Source organism: Brachyistius frenatus, unplaced genomic scaffold (assembly GCF_029030835.1).
Source record: "Brachyistius frenatus isolate BFR_SWC_R1_liver_20210118 unplaced genomic scaffold, ASM2903083v1 Contig_37, whole genome shotgun sequence".
Lineage (NCBI taxonomy): Eukaryota > Metazoa > Chordata > Actinopteri > Embiotocidae > Brachyistius > Brachyistius frenatus.
In genome coordinates, this window is record NW_027210636.1 from 1,923,485 (window position 1) to 1,945,000 (window position 21,516).

Sequence of the window (21,516 nt, forward strand, 5' to 3'; positions counted from 1 at the left end):
TCTTCACACCACTCTTTGTCCCGTTAAGTGATATCCTGGTTCTGGGTTTATTTTCTTATTTGTGGGCCACCTCCTGGCGCTGAGCAGGTGCTGGAGGGCCAGATGAAGGCGGACATGGCTGATAAGGAGATGCTGGAGTCCAGTCAGAGCAAATATGAGGAGGAGGTGCAGGAGAAGTGCAGCATCATCAGCGAACAGAAGGCGGTAAGAGCTGACCGGCTTGGAAACAAAATCACCAATTCAGAGGGTATTTTAGCAATTTTATCACACTGACATAGATTTCATGTTTGGAATAATATTTGTTGCACAGAGCGCAAGGAACCAAAAAAAATAAACCAGAATCTGATCCCATTATGTGAAAATTTAACTAAATATTTGAATCAAAACACAAATCTGCAATTTCTATGCAGACCATAAATGCAATGGACTCAAAGATGAACAGCCTGGAGCAGAGAATTGCTGAGCTGTCGGAGGCCAACAAACTGGCAGCCAACAGCAGCATCTACACCCAGAAAAACATGTAAGTATGATACACAAAAAAGTACCAGTGAAGCACAGCAGAAACTGTTTTGAGACGTCGTACGTCGGTAAGAGACCCGCCGCTGTCCAGGGTCCTGAAAACAGCCCAAAATCATTCGTACCCATGCCTTGTGAATTTCTTATGAAAATGGCGTAACCAAGTGAAACAGGATGTTAAAACATTGTGCTAGAGATATATATGAATGATATACATTTAAATTTTTATGAAAATAAATCATGTCCATTATCTAAAGCAGCCACACTACGCAACCAGAGGTCCTCACTCACGCTTTTTGGTTTTAGCCATTTACAGATGGTGAAACCGACTGGTCGAATACAAATTCACTAGACGTGGGTATGAATCATTTTTGGGCTTAACTGTATGTTTAATATTTCGCTGATAGCACAGTAAGAAAGTTCTCGCGAGAAAAATGGATGACATCAGAACTTCCCACAGTTGAGGATTTGGGTTCGTGTGATCCACGATATTTTTGTGAAACTAACCTTTGTTTTAAGACTTGAACGAGAAAACGTTTGAAAGCTGTTGGAAATCTGAAGTTGATTTTACATCCTCATTTAGAACAGATTTGAATCCAAAGTGGTTCTTTTAGCTACTCGTGTTCAATGTACAATGTTCATGTTTTCCCTTTTTTTTTTATTGTTAATTTTTTCTTAAACATTTTTTTTCTGCATTATTCAGTTATTTCACTTTAGTCTTTTCACCCTTGTTAAAATGTAAACGTGTTTTACAAGATAATATATTTCAGTTCTGTTCCAAATATAAATAAAAAAAGAAAATAAAAAAAGAAACAGTAGAAAAACATTCTCCATCCAAATATGAAGGGAAATAATCAGGTTTAACATTACCAGGAAAGCACCTAATTCTTTTTATTTATTTTTTTCCTGGCAGTGTTTCATAGCTTCTTATTAATCTTTTTGTTGGATGTGTGGTCTCGTCAGGAAAGCTCAGGAGGAAATGATCTCGGAGCTCCGCCAGCAGAAGTTCTACTTGGAGTCTCAGGCCGGGAAGTTGGAGGCCCAGAACGCCAAACTGGAAGAGCATCTAGAGAAAATGAGTCAGCAGGAGCAAAGCAATAAGAGCCGCGTGCTGGAGCTGGAGACGAGGCTGCGAGAGGTGAGGCGCGAGGTTATTAAAACGGGATTCGTGCTGTTGACGAGATTTCCCCGAATCGTTCGTTTCTGCGACTTCTTCTGCTTCAATACCCGGTGATTTAGAGTCAATATTATGCAGCATCTACACTCACAAAGTGCATTTCTGACACTCCTAAATGTTTAAATAGATGAAAATTGAGCTCCAGACCTGCTCCGACTGCACTGATCCGACTCCAAACACCTGTGCATAATTGCGTCCCTGAAAATATGTTAGAAATAATTACGACTGCGTGTGGAAGCAGGTGCAGCTCATAAAGCCGTTCTTAGATGAGAGTATTTATGCTACCAGCCGCTAAGTTGGATGAAACACGAACAGACTGTGTCACAGTTTCTTTCCACTGGCGATAAGACTGTTAAACATGTAACACCTGGTTGGACTCTTATTTATGCTGCTTTAGTGAGTCCTCTACTGCCGGGCATACCGGACGCTGTATTTTATGTCTTATATTTATTACCTCTTACCTGATGCACTTTTAATGCCCATTTTACGTATGTTTTATGTCTGTTTTTAGGGTCACGTTTTAATTGTGTGTTCAGGATTTTTTTTTTTGTCGATAATTAGCTTTCCACCCGGGTCCTGAAAAACTTTGAACCTTGAACTTTGGATGTTTAAAAAAAAAAAAAAAAGGAGGAAAAGAAGATGTACTAAATAAAGTGACGTACGACATGACATGGGGATGGAATAGTCTCCCGTAGAGAGGATAGAGGAGATGTTAGAAAGTGAGTTTAATAGGCTGGAAATCATTTATAGATTTTCTGAATCTAAATGCAAATGCGTGGTTTTAGTTTTTGCTATTTCAAACCCAGATGTAACAGAAAAGAGCAGCACAACGAGTCACCGCAGAGTCAAACCAGGTGAGGCGTCAGGTGTAATGCTCTCTCTCGCCCCCTCCCAACCCGCCACTCCCCCTCCGCGCCCCCCCCCCCACCCCCCCGCCGCGGAAAGCTGTGTCATGTCAGCATGTCTCCCAGCTGCTCCTCGGAGCAAATCGCCTCCTCTTCCTCCTCCTGATCCCGGATGGGGGCCCCCCACCCCACCCCACCCCACCCCCCACCCCACCAAACCAAACCAACCCCACCCACCCCACCCTCTCTGTCTGCCTGTCCGCAGATCGGCCTGGAGCACGAGGAAGAAAAGCTGGAGATCAAGCGCCAGGTGACGGACGTGACCCTGTCGCTGCAAGAGCGCGAGTCCCAGATCAACAACCTGCAGGCGGCCCGCCGCGCTGTGGAGAGCCAGCTGCAGCACGCCAAGACGGAGCTGGAGGAGACCACCGCCGAGGCCGAGGAGGAGATCACCGTGCTCCGAGTAAGAGAGAGAGGGAGAGAAAGGAAAGACGACGCCTTCCTTTTAAATGTTATGTAAGTTCGGGCTGTGAAATCTGTCCCCTCCGTCCTCTCTTCCCGTCATAACCTGCCAGGCACACAGAGAAGAGATACAACGCAAGTACGACGCCCTGAGAGACAGTTGTGCGGTAAGCTGCTCACTCCTTCTTTTTTCTTTTTTCCACTTTGAATCGTTCCAGGAATAGACAGCTTCTTCTGGCTGAATCATCCCACATCACCACGCAGAACTTAAAGTAGCCACGTTTTTCCTCCATATGTGTTCCTGTCACTCTTGCCACTGAATCGGGCCTCATTTACCAAAAAAAAACAACAAACAAAAAAAAACATTTGACTCACTGGAACTTCAAACATCTTTACTCATTTCCTCACATTTGTCTACTATGTTGGTCATTTTTGTGTAAATACAATAGTAACTGAATAAATTTACATCCTGAAATATGACCAGGGATCCACATTCAGGCTTTCAGGGACGTCCCAAAACTTTGTGATTTTGGTTAAGGTGAGAATTGTTGTTCCAAATAGGCAACGTTTTTTTTTTTTTTTATAATAATGGTTGATTGATGCCATCGTGCACATGAACACATTAGCCTTTACCAAAACTAGCCCTAACACCTCAGGAAGATGATGAGCTTCTTGGGATATTCAGAGTTTTTTCTTTCTTTGGTTCCTTCACGGTGTCGCATCGTCATCATTCCCCGGAAACACCGCGGTTTAGTTACCTAACGTAGAACCTTAAAGTCCGCTCCTACTGATGAGATCAGGTAGAAGAGCTCTAAATAATGCGTTTCATTTTCCGTGTCGGCCGAGATATTTATTTGATAGTTAACTTGTGGTGTCCGACTAACCTCGAGAGAGGATGTTGTCATATTTAGAGAATTCTTCGAGTCCCGTCAAACTCGCACGCCGAAGAATAAATGTCAAGATCATCGCAGTCTTCCTTTATCCCATTGCCCTACTTGTCGAGATCCTCCCACTCGCAAACTGTTCAGAAAGCAGTGTCCATAGATTCAGCTGGCCAGTTTTCAGGCGACCACAAGCCAAATTTTGCAACCAGCAGAGCTTGAGATGCAACTCTATTTTCTGCCCTGCTAAGACTCTCGCAGTGCCGATCCAACCGTCAGTCTGTCTGCGGAATATTTTGGAGCAGAGCAAATGTCTTAAAAAAAAACCTCTCAGGGGAAGGACTCTTCAAAATTTTGCCTCATTCAACCTCTCGATTGTGTTTTGGTTCTCCATCTAAGCATTCGGATCAGCCCCCCCTTTTTTTTTTTTTTTTTTAATTCTGTTTGAACTGACGAATCAAAACTCTGATTTCCGGCAGGTGAACTCCTTCCACACACTCAACTGTTTTATTTTTTTTCAATTCAATTCAGTGCAATTCGATTTGATCTTATATGGCGCCAAATCACAACACAAGTCATTTCAAGGCACTTAACATAGTAAAGTCCTTACAATGGAACCATATAACATGATAGAGAGGAACCCAATCATTCAGCCATTCAATTATTCCCGCGTGAGTGACTGCTGGGACGAAAGAAACTCAGGACGAAACCTCGGCCAGAACGAGGATCAGAGGTGTGCTGCCGTCCGCCTCGGCTGGTTGGGTTGAACTGGGAGAGCGGAGATAGAAAAGAACAGGATAGAGATCCAAGGCAAAACATGCAGTCTGCTTTACATGCAAGGCATTCTGCTATTAACAGACCAAAATGAAATTTGTTGACCACATGTTGTTGTTTTTTATTTGACTGTAGAAATACTTTGTGTCCGTTTGTGTTGATTATACGCTAGAAGTCATCAATCATAATCAAATTAAGCCGACAACACCATAGTTGAAAATTTCCACGTTGAAACTTCGGTGACAGTCTGACAGTCCTAAAACCACAAGATTGAGACGGACGGATTTTTATTACGTCACACACCGGATGAACCAATCCTGTCAGCTGGTGTGGTTCAGCTTTCCATACCGTCGTACCGCCAGCTCGAGCTGCAGGTAAGCAGCACACGTGTGGTGGAGATGGAGGTGGGGGCTATTTGCATATTTATAGATCAGACTTGCATCTAAAAAGGAAACTGACTCCGGTGGGTTCGATGCTCTAACGCCTCGCTTTCTTTGAAAGAGAGGAGGCTCCTCTTTACTTTGTACCGTCTGCCTGAGCTAAATGTTTATGTTAATTTCAATCAAGCTGCGCGACACCCACAACCCTTCACAAACGGTCCTGAGCGATTTTGTATTCGGCAGTGGGAGCTCTCTGCATGTGATTTACTTCAGGTCTTCAAGCTGCCCTCCGTAGATTGGGTTGACGGATGAGTGGAGTCAATATAGAGGCTTGCCAGATCACCAGCGCATCCATCCCACCGTCGACTCCTCGGCCTGCCTGAAGAACGTAGTCGCTGCTGCTGTCGAGTCCTCCTCCTTCAGTGGAGCCCAATCTCTGACTCAGTACAGAACAGACAGCTAATGTATGTACTTAAAAGCTTTGCCGCACCTCGGAAGTCCTGCGTAGTACACGCGTGTTCCCCTGAAAGCTGAGACTCGGGCGGGGGGGGGCTTTTAACAGGCACCCAACCCCCCTCACCCCACCCCCAACAGCCTCTGACCCTCATCTCCCCACGGTGGTGCGGTGATGGAGTTGATTAGCCGTGCTCCTGGGTTAACAAAAAAAAACAAAAAAAAACAAGGAGCCCGGATTTCATTCCATAATGATTACGGCATTATATCACTAACCCAGATATGTGCATCATGTAATAATGCAGCAGTACAGTTTTGTGTGTGTGTGTGTGTGTGTGTGTGTGTGTGTGTGTGTGTGTGTGTGTGTGTGTGTGTGTGTGTGTGTGTGTGTGTGTGTGTGTGTGTGTGTGTGTGTGTGTGTTCGGTCACGTTTTCGTGCAGAGGATCGATAATGTGAACAAAATGCATTTAAGGGGTCATAAGGACCCTTTCTTGCATGCGAATTATACAAATTCACGTTAATTTATTGAGTTCACCGACTATTCATGATTACACAGCAGGGATTCCGCTTTTTTTTTTACCAAGTTTATGCGTCGGCTGTGTTGCGGCTTAGCAACCGGACCTGCTGGTTGAAACCGGAGCGAGGAAGTGGGCAAGGAGTCCGCTGCAGTCAGAAACGAGACGAGCGAGGTGACCCGGCCAGCTCGCAGACTTGCTGCTGAGGCTGATTGAGACAGACTGTAGCTGTGATTTCAGGGCTGCAGCCACAGCTACGCTTTTGGTTGTTATGATTCTGGCTGTGACACATTCGTTTTATAATAGATGTAACACTAACATGCAGCTGTGTGTGTGTGTGTGTGTGTGTGTGTGTGTGTGTGTTGTGTGTGTGTGTGTGCGTGCGCCAGCGCAGTGAGTTTACATGGCTGTGCTGGATGGGCATTTTATTAAATCTACTGTATCCCCTGAACTCATCTCAACTCAACTTTTATGAATATTTATATTTATATAGCACCTTTTATACAACAATGCATAAGACAAAAGATAAAAAGAAACTTTAAACACTGTAAAAAAAAAAAAACTACAACTAAATGCATCACAACTGAGTCGTTAATTAAAACCTGACATGTGGACTCGGAGAGGAAGGGAAATTTACCAGACGGAACCAATGACATGATCCTTAAGACTCCAAAAAGAAGTATTTGCTAAATACTAAATACTTAGAATATATAATTATATTATAAGGGTGTAATCATGCTCTTAAAAGCCAGTCCGTGCAGTGATTTTTAAAGAACAGCAAAAGAACCGTGGCTTTTTTTTTTTTAGGAAGACCACACAGGAGGGCTTCGCAGCATTCATGTCAAGAGGTTAAAAAGCGTCTATGAGCTTCTCTGTATCGGCTTGTGAGAGAAAATGGCCTCATTTTGGCTTTATTTCTAACCTTTCATAACCGACAGAAAATACTTCACAGTACTTTCTTGCCTTATACACCTTCACAGCTTCAGCTGGTGAAGATGAACTGTTGCTGTTCAGCCTTTATCTAAAGGAGGAATGAGCAATAAAAGTGTCAAAGTGTCGCATCATTTCTGCTTTCTGTTTCCCTAAACTGGCAGGGTATTACAACTGGACCGGATCAACACATCAACTGTTTGTATAGTTCAGTTGAACGGCAAAAAAAGTACATCAAGGGAAAACAGAAAGTACTTCAGATAAACTGAAGAAAAATATCTGAAAGAGCAGAGATGGAGTATTTTTCAGAAAACTTGGCTGATGTATTTTAGGCCCTGAGTGGGTGCTGCTGTTTATTTCTTGAAACCCGTAGTTTGATGCCTCTGATTAATCCGCAGGTGATCACGGACCTGGAGGAGCAGCTGACCGCGCTGACTCAGGAGAACGCCGAGCTGAACCGGCAGAACTTCTACCTGTCCAAGCAGCTGGACGAGGCCTCCGACGAGAGAGAAGACCGGCTGCAGCTCAGCCAGGACGTGGACCGGCTGCGTCGGGAGGTGGCCGACCGCGAAATGCACCTCAACAACCAGAAACAGGTATCAAGTGATGCAGTAAATACAGTATGAATGAAAAAAAAAACACTGTCATGAGGATAGTTCTGCATTTTGGCTCGTTCCAACAACGTTAAGGAGTTTTGTTTTCAAGGTTAAAGTTTGAAGTGATAGTCGAGGTTCGGTCATAAGATGTGATGTTTAGGGTTTCGGGCTGCGGGTCCTCACAAAGACAGAAAGATGTGTTTGTGTGTGTTCTTCACCTGCTCGTGAGTTTCCTTCAACAGTCCAAAAAAAAAAAAACCAATTCAGGTGGACTGATAGTACTAAATACGGTCGTAACACTGGCCTCAGTTATTCGTCATGTTGTCGAACTCCAAATATGTCGATGACTAAATACATTTCGTTTAATTTTACTCATAATATTGGTTAATATTTCCCCGGCTGTCCGTTAAAGACCTTGGAGTCAGTGGTACCTTGTGGACCTTTTGACACTGCTACGACACAACAAGCACCGTGATGCACATTTGTGACAGTGATCCCATGCTTTTCTACGAGTTGAAGAAGTTCTATGAAGAACGCATTCGAGACCTCGGAGTGTGCATGTGTTTTAGTGAGTAAACAGAAACCTGAAATTGTCCTTAAAATTGAGCCGAATGGGACATTTCAACAACATTATTGCTGTCAGTACTGTGATTATTCATATATCTGCTAGCATCCATCGGATTAGTATATATTTGAGAGCTTGGTCAGAGTTGCTGAGAAACATTGTGGACTCAAAAGCATCACTCATGACAGCACGGCAGTAGCATACAAATCAGACGAGTAGAGGGCAAAAAAAAAAAAAAAAGACACTTGCAAGCAAAGGACAGGTAGGCAAAAAGCAGTAAGCAGACTAAAACACTCCACGAGCACACAACCGATTCGGTAAATGACAACAGGATCTGAGGGGTGGCCGATGTGACAGTTTGAACCCTCATATGACTCATAACTAAGAGAAACGCTGCCGCCCTCCATCCATTCATTCTCTATAACCCTATGAGTAGGTGGCCAATTACCACAAACAAACAGCTGACTTTTGAACCCAGTGTTTAGAGTGAATCTTTCAGTTTTTCTGCATTAAATTGCCTCAATAATCAACTGTTATTAGTTGATTTATTTATAAGAAGCAGTTTTCTGTTGTGTATTTTTTTTTTCTCCGCCGCTTCAGGTCCCTTCAACCTCCCTTCTTCCCACTCACAGCCAGACATTATGTGATGTCTCCACGGCGCCTGTGACAGGTGACCTAGACATTCCTCCCGAGCTCTGACACTGCTAAGTGTAAATCAGGCAGCAGAAACTCTGGGATTATTTCAGTATTGTTATTATGTGCTGTATCGTGGATGCAGCGAGGAAGAGAAAAGACAGAGGGAGAGAGAGGGAGAGGAGGCTGTGTGATGTGTGCTCTGCCCCTGTGGGAGGATATATATGTGTGTGGGTGTCCAGTAATGCTCTCAGTCCTGCCGGTTGTGTAACCAGCGATGGAAGTCATAGACGAGGGATGGGGTGGTTGTGTGGGAGGGATGTGTCATCCCCATCACTCCCAGGTCGTGTCAGCTGTGGAAGCGTTGGACTTCAGAGGGGCCGTGGTGTGTTGCTGCTGCAGCCGGCAGAGGCTATATTTGTCCTCTCCGTTGCTTTGTCTAAAGCAGCGTGTTGTAAAAGACATGAAACGCGGCGTCTTTGTGTGGGCCTGGTGGAAAAAAAAAACAACAACGCTGCGTGTCCAAAGATCATGTAAATAACTCCTGAGCAACACTGACGCTGGCAACCTTTTTAATTGCAGCTCGCAGGGAAGGTCCACGCAGTTATTTGCGCAATAAGTGACTTCTCACTTTCCAGCCATGTAGGTTAAAATGCTCCTCGTTAGTCCGTCTGACTGGGAGTGTCGTCTGGGCACGGCCTTACTGACTGAATTACATCTGTGTTATGTAAACAAAGAATTATAATATCACATAATATATACACACAAAGGTTAATGTTAGCTGAATGTACTTTTATTTTAGTCGAACAACAGTCGTTTCAACAATCAGCATTTTCTGGGCATCAACGCACCGAAGTACTGACACCACCAGGTAGGAATATGTGCAAATGTATTAACAGTAACACAAATAGATCGATAGATAGATAGATAGGTAGATCGATAGATCGATAGATCGATAGATCGATAGATAGATAGATAGATCGATCGATAGATAGATAGATAGATAGATAGATAGATAGATAGATAGATAGATAGATAGATAGATAGATAGATAGATAGATAGATAGATAGATCGATAGACAGACAGATAGATAGATAGATAGATACATAGATAGATAGATAGATAGATAGATAGATAGATAGATAGATAGATAGATAGATAGATAGATAGATAGATAGATAGATAGATAGATAGATCGATAGATCGATCGATCGATCGATCGATCGATCGATAGATAGATAGATAGATACATAGATAGATAGATAGATAGATAGATAGATAGATAGATACATAGATAGATCGATAGATCGATAGATCGATAGATAGATAGATCGATAGATAGATAGATAGACAGACGCTAAAAGCAATAGAAATGAAAGAACACGAATAGAGGCAGTAAAAATATATAATATAAAAAAATGGAAAAATGCACAGTATGTACAAATGAAATAGAATAAAATTAAATTAAACAACAGTGCAACAGTTTTAATAGTGTAGAGCAGATTTGGCCAGAGGTGAGCTGTTGTAAAGTCTTATTGCAATTGACAGGAATGATCTCCTGGATCAACGGGAAATAACAACGGGATGGGTTTTTGATTGAAAATATGACAACACCTGCATCTCCCACAGGACAAATGGGAGGAGCTTTGAACTCAAACTAACAGTGTTTTGTAGAGGCGGAAGAAAGATTTAATGGAATTACAATAACCCGGTTCCACGAGGACAGAAGTCCAACAGCAAAACACCACTCGGGTTCAGATCAGGCCGTCCCTTCCAATCGCCTTCCTCCACGTTTCTCCATCGTCACCCACATGACCGTTGAAGTCCCCCAGAAAATGTACAGAGTCCCCACGTGGTGATCTTTCACCTCCCGCACCGAGTCCAGCTGTTTCCCCACCAGTGAGATCTCTTTCCATAAACCCGGAACTAGGTTGGCACATCCAGCCTGCTGATAAGGCACATCCTGCAGATGGTGGCGCCGCAGGGTGGCGGCTCCGTGTCGATTCTGTGGGCGGTGCCCTGTGGGCCAAGACCGAGCCATCAGTCGCTCACCGGTGAGCTCACCTTCCAGGTCCGGCTCCACGGAGGTGCTACGGTTTTCCTAATATGGGCCAAATACCACCTTCAGACTGGGTGTTTTGAACTGGTAGGAAACCCCAGAACCTGCTGGAGGGATTAAACATTTCATCTGGCCTGGGAGCACTTTGGGATCCACCAGGAGGAGCGGGAAAACGTTCCTGGGTAGGAGAATGTCTCGGATAACTTGGGAGGTCCATCTGGGGTAGATAAACAGTGGAAAATGTATACATGGATGGATGGATGGATGGATGGATGGATGGATGGATGGATGGATGGATGGATGGATAATATCCCCCACAGTTTTGGATGTTTTGATAAAAATGTGTAAATCCTGTTTCGTACCAGAACCTCGAGACGCTGAAGACCACGTGCACCATGCTGGAGGAGCAGGTCCTGGAGCTGGAGACCCTGAACGACGAGCTGCTGGAGAAGGAGAGGCAGTGGGAAGCCTGGAGGGCGACACTGGAGGACGAGAAGAACCAGGCGGAGAGGAGGACCAGGGAGATCCAGAGGATGCTGGACACCGAGAAACAGAACAGGTGACACACGGACACACTGTTAGTACAGCAGCGACTAAACGGCTCAATAAGTAGACATCAAGTTTGCCTTTTAGTTTTAGATCCATTTTGTCTTTTATTTTTTTGTTTACTGTAAATAACGAGACAAGCATCTGGCTCACAGCATGTCAACATGCTTTCAGTGCACCTGTGGTTGATTAATATTAGTTATCTTTCGTAGCATGAGTCAGACACTCACGCCTGCCACTCAGAGAACCGAGGTTACGTAAATAACCTAAAGTTACTTTATCCATAATGCACAATCCAAAGTTACATTTTAAGAAAAGCTCTCTTTTTCTTTTTTTTGTTGCTATAAATGTTTCTGTTGCTGTCGGTGCTGGATCTGGTTCTCTCCGCCTACACACGCCGAACGCAACAAGTTTTAGGCATATTCTCTTGGGTTTGTCGAAAAGCTATTGAGTGTGAAATCATTTTAGTTGACGTAGGCAGGGCAGCGCGATGAAAACTGGGAACACTAAAAACACAAAACAGGGTTTTTAACGCTGCGTCTTCCTTCCCGAACCACAAAACCTTCATCCTTAAAAAGACAACAACAAAAAAAAAAAGACTCCACGAGTGTAGAACTGCAAGAATGCACACACTGGTACATGGAAGTGACTATTTCATTTAGATATGAACTGTGTGTCGGGTTTCAAGAAGCCTGTAGAAACATGACGCATGAACCGGAGGAGCGCGTCCTTCAATAAGAGGTGTAAACAAAGGTTGTCCGTACGCCGCAGGCTTCGTTCAGAGCAGCGCAGCTCCGAGTCGCGTCAGGCCGTCGAACAGGCCGTGAAGGAGCACAAGGCCGAGATCCTGGCCCTGCAGCAGGCCCTCAAAGACCAGAAAATCAAAGCCGAGAGCCTCGCAGACACCGTAAGCCGCTCCCGACCGAGTATCTTCCATTTTTGTCCGGCGTAAGCAGATGTCCCGGGCTAAAAACAAAACCCCCCCCCCCAAAAAAAAACTCCTCTTCCTGCTGCTCTCCTTCCTCAGCTGAACGACCTGGAGAAGAAGCACGCCATGCTGGAGATGAACGCCCGCAGTCTGCAGCAGAAGCTGGAGAGCGAGAGGGATCTGAAGCAGAGGCTGCTGGAGGAGGTGCGGAATTTTTCACACGTTTAAAATGCTTTTCTTTCTGCTTTATTTCACCGCGTGGTTTTTTCTTCTTATTTTATTTTTTTTATGATTTGCTTCTATGACTAATCCCTCAGAATCAAACCGGATTTTGTGTTCGCAAAGTCACCGTCGTAACAAAAATGTCAAGCCGCGCCGAGAGGTTCGGCCTGGCGCGATCGGTTGCAAGACGGCAAAGCGGCAAAGTCGCAGCGTCCCGTCGGTCGCGTCACAGCTGTTTCCTTTTTTTCTTTTTTTTTTTCTGGCAGCAAGAGAAACTGCAGCAGCAGATGGACGCCCAGAAGACCCACATCTTCCGTCTGACCCAGGGGCTGCAGGACGCTCTGGACCAGACGGACCTGCTGAAAACCGAGCGGACCGAGCTGGAGTACCAGCTGGAGAACATCCAGGTGCTGCTACAAACACACACACACACACACACACACACACACACACACACACACACACACACACACACACACACACACACACACACACACACACACACACACACACACACACACACACACACACACAAAAAAACAAAAACAAAAAAACAACAACACATACACAGAGATTATGACGTGGCTGAGTTCTCAGTCGCTGCAGGCGCATGTTCACTTTACTTGGACTGGGAGCAAATCTTTCTGTCATTTTCAGTCTTGTTTCCCACCCAGCTCCTCCCCCCCCTCCCTCACACACACACACACACACACACACACACACACACACACACACACACACACACACACACACACTCGCGCTGCTCTTTCTGTCTCTCTGTCACCCCCTCTCTGTGCGAATCGAAGTACTTGAGGAGAAATTCATGGCAGTAGTGATGTTCACTTAGCTCCACCTGCAGGCCGCGTACTCTCACGAGAAGGTGAAAATGGAGGGGACCATCACGCAGCAGACCAAGCTCATCGACTTCCTGCAGGCCCAGGCCCACGGCGGCTCCAAGAAGAAGAAGGTCGGCACGCGTTAAACGTCAAACTGGATTCATTCATAATGTGTTGTTCTTACACCGGGGCTGCATGTTTTAGGGAGAAAGACAAGACCCCCCCAAAAAAAGTAACGTGACAAGTTTTTTCGTCGTGAGACAAAAAGACTGTCGACAATTTTAATAAATTATTGTAGTCAATTGTTTATTGACTTAAAATGATTGAATGAAAATGATTGAATTTTTTATAATTATTTTCTTTTGAGAGAGGGGATCATTTCCACTTATGTCGTACGAAGTGAGTAAAATAAGTGAGATCTTCACATACAGTTTATAGAAAAAATACTAATGATATCTGGGGTTGACATTTTAATAATAATAATAATAATAATACATTTTATTTTTCAAGCCCCTTTCAAAACCAAGGTTATGTCATATATATCCGTCTCCGTGTCCGTCAGGGTCTGTTCGGGCGTCGCCGGGAGGACCTGCTGGCTGCCATGGCGGCTCAGGCTCAGGCTCAGGCCCAGGCCCAGGCCCAGGCTCAGGGTCAGGGTCAGGGTCAGGGTCAGAGTCAGAGTCAGGGACAGGTGTCCCCCGTCCCCCCCATCCAGCCGGTGCCTCTGCAGTACAGCGACATGAAGTCGGCCCTGGACAAGGAGCGCTCTCGATGCACCGAGCTGGAGGAGGCGCTGCAGAAAATGAGGGCGGAGCTGCGATCTCTGAGAGAAGAAGGTGAGGCCGCTCTTCGGTAATTTACTCCCTTAAGAAAACGTCCCTTTTTCCTTCTGTTTCATTCACACGGTAACGGTAGAAACGTGGACTGAAATGTATTTATTGTTCAACTACAGTATGTGACTCACTTTACCCTGTTTGAACAACTGGAAACTTTTTTCACTGCCCTCCAGGAAATCTTGCAATGTCTGCAAAATGCGCGGGATCTCGCAATTTTTTTTTTTTTTAATTCCCGCAATCCTTCCGCGAATAAGGTCGTCAACGGAAGCTCTGCTGAAAGTATTAACGGCGTTAAGTACGTCTTTTCAGACAAAACTCGCTTTATTAACACAAACTCAGTCTCCACTTGCAATCTATTCATTCCTGCAATTTTTCCTCAAAAAACTCACTTGAAGCTCAGCAAGTTTAAGTCAATTTAAGAGAAAACGTGCTGCGAAATCAACAATTTTTTTTATCGCAACGATCACAACTAACCCGATCATAATCATAAATAAGACACATTTAGGACAAATCTCATCAATTTTTTTAATTTAAAAAAAAAAATTATTATTATTTTTTTTGCCACACAGCGCTGCAGTATAAAGATCTCAGCGGCTCCACTAACCCGGCCGCGGCCCGGCAGCAGATAATCATGTCCGCCATGGTGAAGTCTCCGGAGCACCAGCAGGGCCCGACCAGCCTGGTGCCCTCCAACTCCGGACGCAGGAAGGACACGCCGACGCCTGAAGGTGAGTCCGACGGTGACGTTTGCGGTCGGGCGACTTCTTTTATCTCCGGTGAACACATGCGAGCTCGCAGCTTCCTACCTGACACACACACACACACACACACACACACACACACGCACACACACGCACGCACACACATTCATATTATCTAACTTTCAAAGGATTGATTCATGAAGCTCTTACTCTCTCATTACTCTTTCTCACACACCTTTCAGATAGAAGGAGGGTCACTTTTGAACGTAAGTTGTCCAAACTCGCGCTCCCTGCAGTTTGGTCTCTTATCTCTCTTCTCCCCCCTTTTTTTGCCGCATCCACATCCCCTTGTCCAAAGGCCAGATTTTAAAAGCTCTGCACTTTTTTTTTTTCACGAAATGACGCGTCCCGCCAGGGTTTGCGTCGGGTGAGGCTGAAGCATCTCCAGTGCACAGCTTTAGAAATCTGAAGCATTTCTTTTTCGTTTTTTGTTTTTTTTTCCTCTTGGTTGCTGAAGCTCCGTCAATCTGATTTGCGGACGTCCCTGCTCGGCTCTTCCGCCTTTACTCCAACCCCGGCTGAACTCCACATCATAGACGGGACCCTCTGTGTATGATGTGCGGTCCCGAATGACAAACTCACCGCACCCGACCTTTCCAACCCGCACTCTGAAACTGAAGGCGTCGTCCAGTCGTCTTCTCACAGAGAATGTCGAGGTCACGGCGACGCGGGCGGAGACCCGTTGTCACGGCGAACCTCGTCGCCGTTCTTCGGAAGGAAATCTGGGGATTGCGACGGCGACAGGAAGAACGCAACAAGCCCAAAATAGGAAATTCGAGAGCAAGAAAATATAATTATTGTAATTATCTAACACACTCGGGAAACTAAGACGTTTATTTTATCGTTTAGAGTTGCGGAAAAACCCATGAATTATCAATAACTATCAAATTTGTTTGCGGGTTTCCTTTAATCAGAAGATCCACAAGCAGATTTTTGTGTTTGAAGGCTTTAAACATGATTTCCAAATGTGTATCGTGTCGACAACAAATCTTTAGGTGACCCAGAAAATGGAGACTTTACACTTTAACCGTGCAGAATATATATTTTTTCTGCTACGTTATCAGCCAGTGAGTAAGAAGACTAAATTATTGTGATTGTTCCGATTATAGATTCGATGACGTAACGTGTGAACGGAGGTTTTTACCTCTCTGTCGCCGGTTATATTCATGGTGGCTTTAAACCAGGAGCACACGGCAGCAGATGCACAGGAGGAGAAGCAAACTTTATCAACTCCAAATCAATGATAACAATGCTTGTTATTATCACAAAAACTATTACGCCACAATTGGTCTCCTTATATAATGGTTTAATACATCTATATGTCACCGTCTGGAGTTTATGAACATCGTTTGTTTCGTATCGAAACGCAACAGAGTCTGCAAAATAAACCAAAAGTCTAAAGCCGTGGAAGAGTCGAACCATTAATGAGTCCAAGAGTTTGTGAAGCGATTCTAATGACTTTTTTTTTGCAGCTTATACATGACTGTCAATCACAAATTCATTATTCTAAATATTAAGAAAATAATCGAAGGTCATTACAAACAAGTTCTTGGGATGGTGACGTCTCTGAAAATGAAATTCAGCACAATTAAAAAAAAAAAGAAGTCGATTTTGATGACTTTTTTCCTCTTCACATGATTCATATTGTTGATTCGGTATTGGCCACATACACAAGTCATTACGAGTTATTGTTATTGCGTAAGTCCACGTCGGTGCATCTTGAACAGACAACACATTACTGGACGCACCGCCGACTGGACGACGCCTTTAAAACGCATGGGGGGGGGGGGGGGGGGGGGGGGGGGGGGGGGGGGGGGGGGGGGGGGGGGGGGGGGGGGGGGGGGGGGGGGGGGGGGGGGGGGGGGGGGGGGGGGGGGGGGGGGGGGGGGGGGGGGGGGGGGGGGGGGGGGGGGGGGGGGGGGGGGGGGGGGGGGGGGGGGGGGGGGGGGGGGGGGGGGGGGCAGCGAGCCGGCCGAAGCCAAAAGGGATTGATTTTTTTAATTTTTTTTTATCTCTGTTCTTTTCCCAAGCATTTCTGTCCTCGGACTTTTACTTGCATTACGCATCGTGCTAAACATCGTACCGCTCTTTTGGAAAGGCTTCTTTTTTTTGTTGTTTTTCCTTCTGTCAAAACTGATTTACCGTGAGATTCTCCCGGCATGGTGCACTGAGGTTTTATTCTTTGCAGTGTGTGGATGTTACCCGGCGGGAGCGAGACGCGCCGTCGCCGTGCGGCCGCCCGCCCCTCACTGTTTGTTCCCCGACTGTATTCAGAGTACAGCCGTCGCCTGAAGGACAGTCAGAGGGACAGGGAGAGGGACAGAGAGCGCGTGGTGCACCACAACACCCCGCACCGCTTCACGGTGGGACTCAACATGAGGGCCGCCAAGTGCACCGTGTGCCTGGATACGGTGCACTTCGGTCGCCAAGCGGCCACCTGCCTCGGTGAGTCCCGGACGCGCGACCCCCACGGAGGCCGACGCCGGTCTGCATTTCGTTTCTCGCCCCGTCTGCAAAAAAAAGTTCTGGCCTTTCCTTCATTTCTTTTTGTCGTGTCCTCTGCTTGCACCGAGAGCATTGTGGGTAATTTTAACAGGACGTAGGTGAGACCGTGATCGCAGACCGTCTGTTTTGCAAAGCTTTGTCACTTTTTTGTAATTTCAATAAAAGATTAAATAAAAGTTTTAAAAACTCAAATATTTCCTGTGATGTGCAGCATGATTATTAACACAGGAATGAATCGCATATCGTTTATTATCAGGTAAAGGCTTTACAAACGTTTTTTTTTTTTCTCCACTTGCAATCTTTTCTAATTCCAGCAATTTGAGTACAAAAAAAACTCTCAAAACTCTGTAAATTACATTAAAATCTTTTGAAAAGTATATATTATTTAATCTTTTAAATCTTTATCCACAAAGAAACAGGAATTTAACTCTATATGAATGATTTTGAGATGTTTATGGATCTCTTCTGTCACTCCTCACCAGGATAAGTCGATTTAAAAAAAAAAAAAAAAAATTTCACGCTGGAGTGACACGACGACTGCGAATGCTCCGAAAACTTAAAACAAAGTGAGAGTTTTTACACTTCGTCGCACTTCCCGGTCGAGCTCGCTAAGCTTTTGTTCTTGTTTCTCCTCAGAGTGCCACGCCTTGTGCCATCCCAAATGCTCGCCCTGCCTTCCGGCCACGTGCGGCATGTCCAGCGACTGCTCCCTGCATCTGTCCGAGGGCCCGTGTCGAGACAAAGGCAGCTCTCCGGGCCAGTCGCTCAAAGAGGCCAGCGGCCACATGCACCTGGAGGGCTGGATGAAGCAGCCCAGGTTAGCCAACGGACCACGCCGGGACCGTTTCCTCTTCGGTGTATATAAACACATCGGCCGGTCACCTGCTCCAAAAAAGGAGTCCGGCGGTATCGAAGTTGTTCTGGAGGCACCGCACTAATACGCTCCTGTCCGTCACACCCGTCGGCGCGTTATCGCTGTATTATGTCCCGGCGGTTAGGCGGCCTTCACGACAACAACAACAAAAAAAAAAACGTTGGGAGACTTTTTGGTCATCGGCGCCTCACGGTGACTTTGTGCGTTTTGCAGGAACGGGAAGCGCGGCCAGGGCTGGGAGAGAAAGTACATGGTCCTGGACGGGACTAAAGTGTCCATCTACGAGATCGAGCCCCGAGAAGGTTGCATTTCCACACGTGTGCATTTCGACGAATAAGTCCAAAAAAAACCCAACAAAAATAATAATAATAATAATAAAACAACGGCCGGGGAAACTAGCCGCTGATCTTGGTTGTTTTTTTTTGGCGTTGCGTTGTTCCTCAGAGGCGGCGAAGCCCCTGGATGAGTTCGACTTGTGTCTGTCGGACGGAGAGGTGGTGGTCCACGGAGCGGTCGGAGCGTCGGAGCTGCCCAACACGGCCAAGTCAGGTAAACACAGACGTCACAGTCACGCGCTTAAATACGGGAAAAAAAAAACCCCGTTTTAACCCGTTTCCTCACCTCAGTCTGTGACTTTCTGACAGAACAGCCTTCACACTGTGGTTTCTGTTTCTAATATAATAAATATAAACAGAATGCAATGATTCATGTTGAACCCACATTTAACTGCAAATAGACCAAAGACAACATATCAAATGTTGAAACGGAGAAACGGTGTTGTTTCATGAAAAGCGAATGCTCTTTTTGAATTTGATGGCAGCAGCACGTCTCCGAGGAGACCCGGTGCCGGAGTTTTGAAAGTGAAATGTGGTCCCGTTCCTGCCCGATTTAGGATTTCAGCTTCTCAACAGTTCAGCGTCTCCTTTGTCGTATTTTTTCATTTCACGACGCAGCAAATTTTTTTTCAAATGGGTGACATGTCTGGACTGCATGCTGTTGGCGTACACGCACAATGAGCTTTTTTGCTGAAGTAAGCAAAGCCCCTCCCCTCAGAAAGACGTCGTCTAGATGCGCTGATCCAAAAACCCAATAATGTTACTGATCTATTGCCAGTTAACCTAATTAGTCTTCTTTTTTTTTTTTTTTATTATTCTTTGGTCTGAGACATGTTGCTGGCAAATTCAAAATGTGTTTTTCATAAAACAAAATTTCTCCATTTCAACATCCGGTATGTTGTCTTCGGTCTATTTGCCGTTAAATATGGGTTTATTCAATTTGCCAATCGTTGCATTTTGTTTTCGTTTACATTTTACGCAGCGTCCTAACTTTGTTTTTTTGGGGGAGGGAAACGGGGTCGTTCAAGACTTTTTATTTATTTTATATTTATTAAAATAAATGTCATGGATCAATAACATACGACCTCGGCCTGAACTGACTTTGCCCCCCCCCCCCTCCTCGCTGCAGACGTCCCCTACGTCCTGAAGCTGGAGTCGCGCTGTCACGCCCCCTGCTGGCCCGGTCAGTCCATTTACTTCATGGCTCCCAGCTTCCCGGACAAACAGCGCTGGGTGGCCGTGATGGACTCGGTGGTGGCCGGGGGTCGGGCCTCGCGGGAGAAGGCCGAGGCTGACGCAGTGAGTATCGAGACGGAAACACGCTCGCGTCGGAAACCACGGTGATGTGTGACCGCGCTCGTAAAAAAACAAAAAACAACAACAACAACAACAACAACAACAAAAACCCGTGATGCTCTGCTGTGGTGGGGCTTTATTCACGAGGATCAGATTTTAAGCCTCTGTAGTCCTTTTTATTAAAACTCTAAAGTTTACTGGATATCCCCCGGCCCCCCCTCCTCCCCCCTCCTCCCTCCCCCCCCCCCCCCCCTCCGAGTTTCACTTCTACGTGTCGTTAACTGTCCCTTCTTTCTCTCCTCTCTCTTTGTCTTCTCTCGCTCCCCGTCCGTCCGTTGCTTCTGTCCATCACGCCGCGCTGTTTGTCCCGGTATACGGGCACGCTTTGGGGGTTGATTCCATCGGGTCTCATTGTTACACATTTAGGCTGCTGTGTCCAAAAGACAAACGGTTCTGACTCCTCTGGTCCAGGTAAAGAGTTACGGAGATGTGGAGACACACACTGACACACACACACACACACACACACACACACACACACACACACACACACACACACACACACACACACACACACACACACACACACACACACACACACACACACACACACTGCACATCCCTCACGAGGCACGCAGTAGTGCATGTGTCTGTCATCGTTGTTGGTTGGTCATCTGCCCCCCACTCCTCCACCCTTCCTCCTCCCCCCCCCCACCACCGCCCCCCCTCCTCACCTGCTCACTTTTCACTCTCCTCTGCTTCATCCTGTAAAAACTCGTGTTGACGGCAAATTGAATATTTCCTCCTCGTCTGTCGGTGTCACCGAGATGTGTCCGAGGATCAGACTTGAGTTTTCTTTTTGTTTTTTTTCTTTTTCTTTAACCTGCTCGTGTACTCCTCTGTGTTTTTTTTTTTTTTTTTTTAACCCCCCCCCCCTTCCCTCTCCCCTCCCCTCCCCTCCCTCCCCCTTTTTCTGCACACTCTTCTGACACCCGGGACTCGAGTCACTCGACTTTCGACTCGTCTCAGAGACACAAGTCCCAAACTGGGTCGCGTAGAGTTGGGTTACATTTACAGTGTTGAAGACGTAGAGACGCGTGACGGCGTTGAGGACGGAGCGGCTGCAGGTGATGGACGGATGGACGACCTTGTAGGAGACATCACGCATCATTTGATTTGAATGTTTCCATGCTCAGTTTCTCAAAAACGTGTACGTTTATGTGAGCAAGTTGAGACTGATTGACAAAATCAGTCAATCAATCAATCTTTATTTCTATGGCACAGTTCTGAGCGCTCGACAGATGATTGACAGGCCGATAATGAGACGGACAGCTGTAGACCAGAAAAATAAAACAAGATTTAAGAATAATTTAAAGACAAAATCAATATGATGGAAGTGAACCCACTCAAATTTAATTTATTATTGAAAACTTTCTCTACTAATTAAATATTTTATACTGTAGTCTCAGTTATGATTTATTCTATTTCTGTTGTTTATGTGAGTAAATTACTATATCAGGAGGAGTTCTTCATCAGTTTGTGTTGTCGCTCATGAGGAACTCAAAATTCAACTGTTGCAACTGTCGCGA

General features: G+C 45.6%; 1 protein-coding gene across 21 annotated transcripts in view; it reads left to right on the top strand.

Moving 5' to 3' along the window:
• Positions 1–21,516, top strand: part of LOC138622648 (citron Rho-interacting kinase) — a 46,164-nt gene that overhangs the window by 19,919 nt on the left and 4,729 nt on the right. For 7 of the 21 annotated variants that reach the window (XM_069701562.1, XM_069701560.1, XM_069701563.1 and 4 more), the window contains 20 exons: positions 88–204; positions 411–520; positions 1,480–1,654; positions 2,804–3,001; positions 3,114–3,167; positions 7,333–7,530; positions 11,154–11,347; positions 12,106–12,241; positions 12,362–12,466; positions 12,751–12,891; positions 13,332–13,451; positions 13,883–14,156; positions 14,726–14,884; positions 15,100–15,123; positions 17,192–17,362; positions 18,059–18,239; positions 18,510–18,613; positions 18,741–18,845; positions 19,761–19,930; positions 20,354–20,398. In XM_069701562.1, the coding sequence (XP_069557663.1) occupies positions 88–204; positions 411–520; positions 1,480–1,654; positions 2,804–3,001; positions 3,114–3,167; positions 7,333–7,530; positions 11,154–11,347; positions 12,106–12,241; positions 12,362–12,466; positions 12,751–12,891; positions 13,332–13,451; positions 13,883–14,156; positions 14,726–14,884; positions 15,100–15,123; positions 17,192–17,362; positions 18,059–18,239; positions 18,510–18,613; positions 18,741–18,845; positions 19,761–19,930; positions 20,354–20,398 (2,781 nt within the window). The remainder of the gene's footprint in view (positions 1–87; positions 205–410; positions 521–1,479; positions 1,655–2,803; positions 3,002–3,113; positions 3,168–7,332; positions 7,531–11,153; positions 11,348–12,105; positions 12,242–12,361; positions 12,467–12,750; positions 12,892–13,331; positions 13,452–13,882; positions 14,157–14,725; positions 14,885–15,099; positions 15,124–17,191; positions 17,363–18,058; positions 18,240–18,509; positions 18,614–18,740; positions 18,846–19,760; positions 19,931–20,353; positions 20,399–21,516) is intronic. The other 14 variants (XM_069701567.1, XM_069701574.1, XM_069701578.1 and 11 more) reach the window with 9 other exon arrangements.